Source organism: Alexandromys fortis, unplaced genomic scaffold, assembly GCF_014885135.2.
Source record: "Alexandromys fortis isolate MF-2015 unplaced genomic scaffold, M_Fortis_MF-2015_v1.1 scaffold_616, whole genome shotgun sequence".
NCBI classification, from domain to species: Eukaryota; Metazoa; Chordata; class Mammalia; order Rodentia; family Cricetidae; genus Alexandromys; species Alexandromys fortis.
The window spans coordinates 7,579-9,874 of NW_026068487.1; the positions used below are offsets into that span (position 1 = coordinate 7,579).

At 34.6% G+C, this 2,296-nt stretch overlaps 1 gene segment (V, D, J or C); it reads right to left on the bottom strand.

Annotated features, from left to right (window-relative positions):
* Positions 1-279: 279 nt before the first annotated feature.
* LOC126495779 (immunoglobulin kappa variable 4-1-like) lies at positions 280-891 on the bottom strand. The segment is given in 2 exon segments: positions 280-665; positions 843-891. Coding segments are annotated over 2 exon segments (435 nt in total).
* Between the last annotated feature and the right edge of the window lie 1,405 nt (positions 892-2,296).

Here is a 2,296-nt window from a genome sequence, read left to right on the forward strand (position 1 = left end):
AACTGCTACCATCATTATTACTTCTGCACATATAGTCTTATGTTGGACACTGAAATACTAGAATTATAAAAATAAACCCCACATATTCAAGCTGCAGAGCTTTTGTTAATGTGTTACAGAAGAAATAGAAAGATAATGCTGAAATCTTATTTACATTTTCATTTAAAAGTTAGTTAATATCTAAAACCATGAGAGGAATTAAAACATTATTTTTAGTGGACTCTTCAAACTTTTTCACTACTGTTTGAACACATAGTCTCAGTCAGCATGGGAACATATTCAGGTCCACGACTGTGTGGTGCAGCCAGATGGTGAGAATCTCAGGGAGGATTTTGTTGGAGGCTGAAGCACTGTGGGAGGAAATCTGTGGTGCTGCTGACAGTAATAATCTGCCAGATCTTCAGTCTGGACACTGCTGATGGTGAAAGTGAAATCTGTCCCAGATCCACTTCCTGTGAAGTGATCAGGGACCCCAGTTTCCTGAGTGGATGCATAGAAGATCAATTGTTTAGGAGCCTTCCCTGGTTTCTGCTGGTACCAAATCAAGTAGTTATTGCCACTGTATAAAAGACTCTGACTGGACTTGCAGCTGATGGTGACCTTCTCTCCTGCTGACACAGCCAAGAAGGATGGAGACTGGGTCATCACAATATCTGCACAGGCACCTGCAATCAGCAATAATAACGATGATGCATAATATAAAAAATGAATTTAATATCTTTGTAATATCATATTTTTAGAGTATTATTGTGTAAGACAAATTCTATCATGACACACATTGTAAATATCTTATATACAAAGAAGTGACTCTAAAAAGATTATAATATTTTTTAATTTCTCACCAGACACCCAGAGCAGCAGGCACAGGAAAACCTGGGTTTGTGACACCATGTTGATCCCCCTGACTGTCAGTTCTCACTGGAAAGGCTTGGTTTATAAATTTGAGGTGGTTGGACTGAGTTGGAGGAGTCTATGCAAAGCAGCAAATATCGAAGAAAGTGCATGGGCAGTATATGTGAGTAGCTGGTGTCAATCAACAGGCAAAAATAACAAATGGGGAGTATGAGCAATCACTGAATGATATCATCTTACAACATGCAAACAGAAATCTCTTAGACACGCTAATGACAACTTTGGTTTAAAATCCACACTACTTTTAAATCAGTTTGTTTTACAGAATGTTAGGAAGCTATCTAAGATTAACAATACTATGGAAGTGATAAATTATGTTCAAAAATCACAACCAAAGGACTTAGAGTAAAACAAAATCGATAAAAGAAAGAAATGATGGAGAAAAAAAGACACAGAGAGAGAATGGAGGTTAAATTTGTTCATGTTATCCTATTTTTAAAACTAAACTTAATAGAGGACGATGAACAGTGCCACCAACATTGTACTCCAGGTTCTCAACTTAAAAAAGTGCAGCCCAGAATTCATTCTATGAAAATCCTGAAGAACATTAAGATTGAGATGAGAAAATCTTAACACTCAAGCAATGTTACATCCTGCAGAAACAAACAAGTGTCATCTGCACAACTCAGGGAACTGAAACAAGATGATAAATTGTGGGAAATAGAATAGGAAGAAAACAAACTTGACTTTTTTATCAAAATTCTTTGTTGTAGACCAATAATTTCCAAGAGTTTTTATTACATAACGCATTTTATAAGATTATTTACAAATTAGCAGTATTGGAAAGGGGTGAAAATAGTCTTCCTGACATAGTCAACACTAAAATTTTTCTCCAGAAAAGAACACTGTCATCTTAAATCAAGCAATAATTTTACAGAGATCAATAGACCACGGCACCAGATATTGAAGCTATACAGAGAAAAAGATATTTGGGTATGAATGAAAATCAGAAGCAATAACATATTTCACAGAACATATCTGGACTTCAGGTTGGTGAACTCTGAAAGGACATATGAGAAGTAAATTATAAAGCCAGCATTAAGTGTAAAGTACAAGAAACAGAAAAATAAATAAATAAATAAATAAATAAATAAATAAAACATCATGTCAAGACGTCGGAATCATATCTTTAATCTCAGACATCAGACCTAGAGAGACATAATAAGGAGAATTATATATTTGAGATCAGCCTGGGCCACAAGTTCTAGGCCAATCTAACCTGTGCATGGAGACGATCTTTCAAAATGTGTGTTATTAATCAAGTGCTTACAAAGCACTATAGGAATTTGATATCTAAATCAAAGTAGTTTTCTAACATTAACATTTTAGCATTAAGCCAAGAATATTATTGAAAATTAAATATACATTTAAGTAACATGTATTT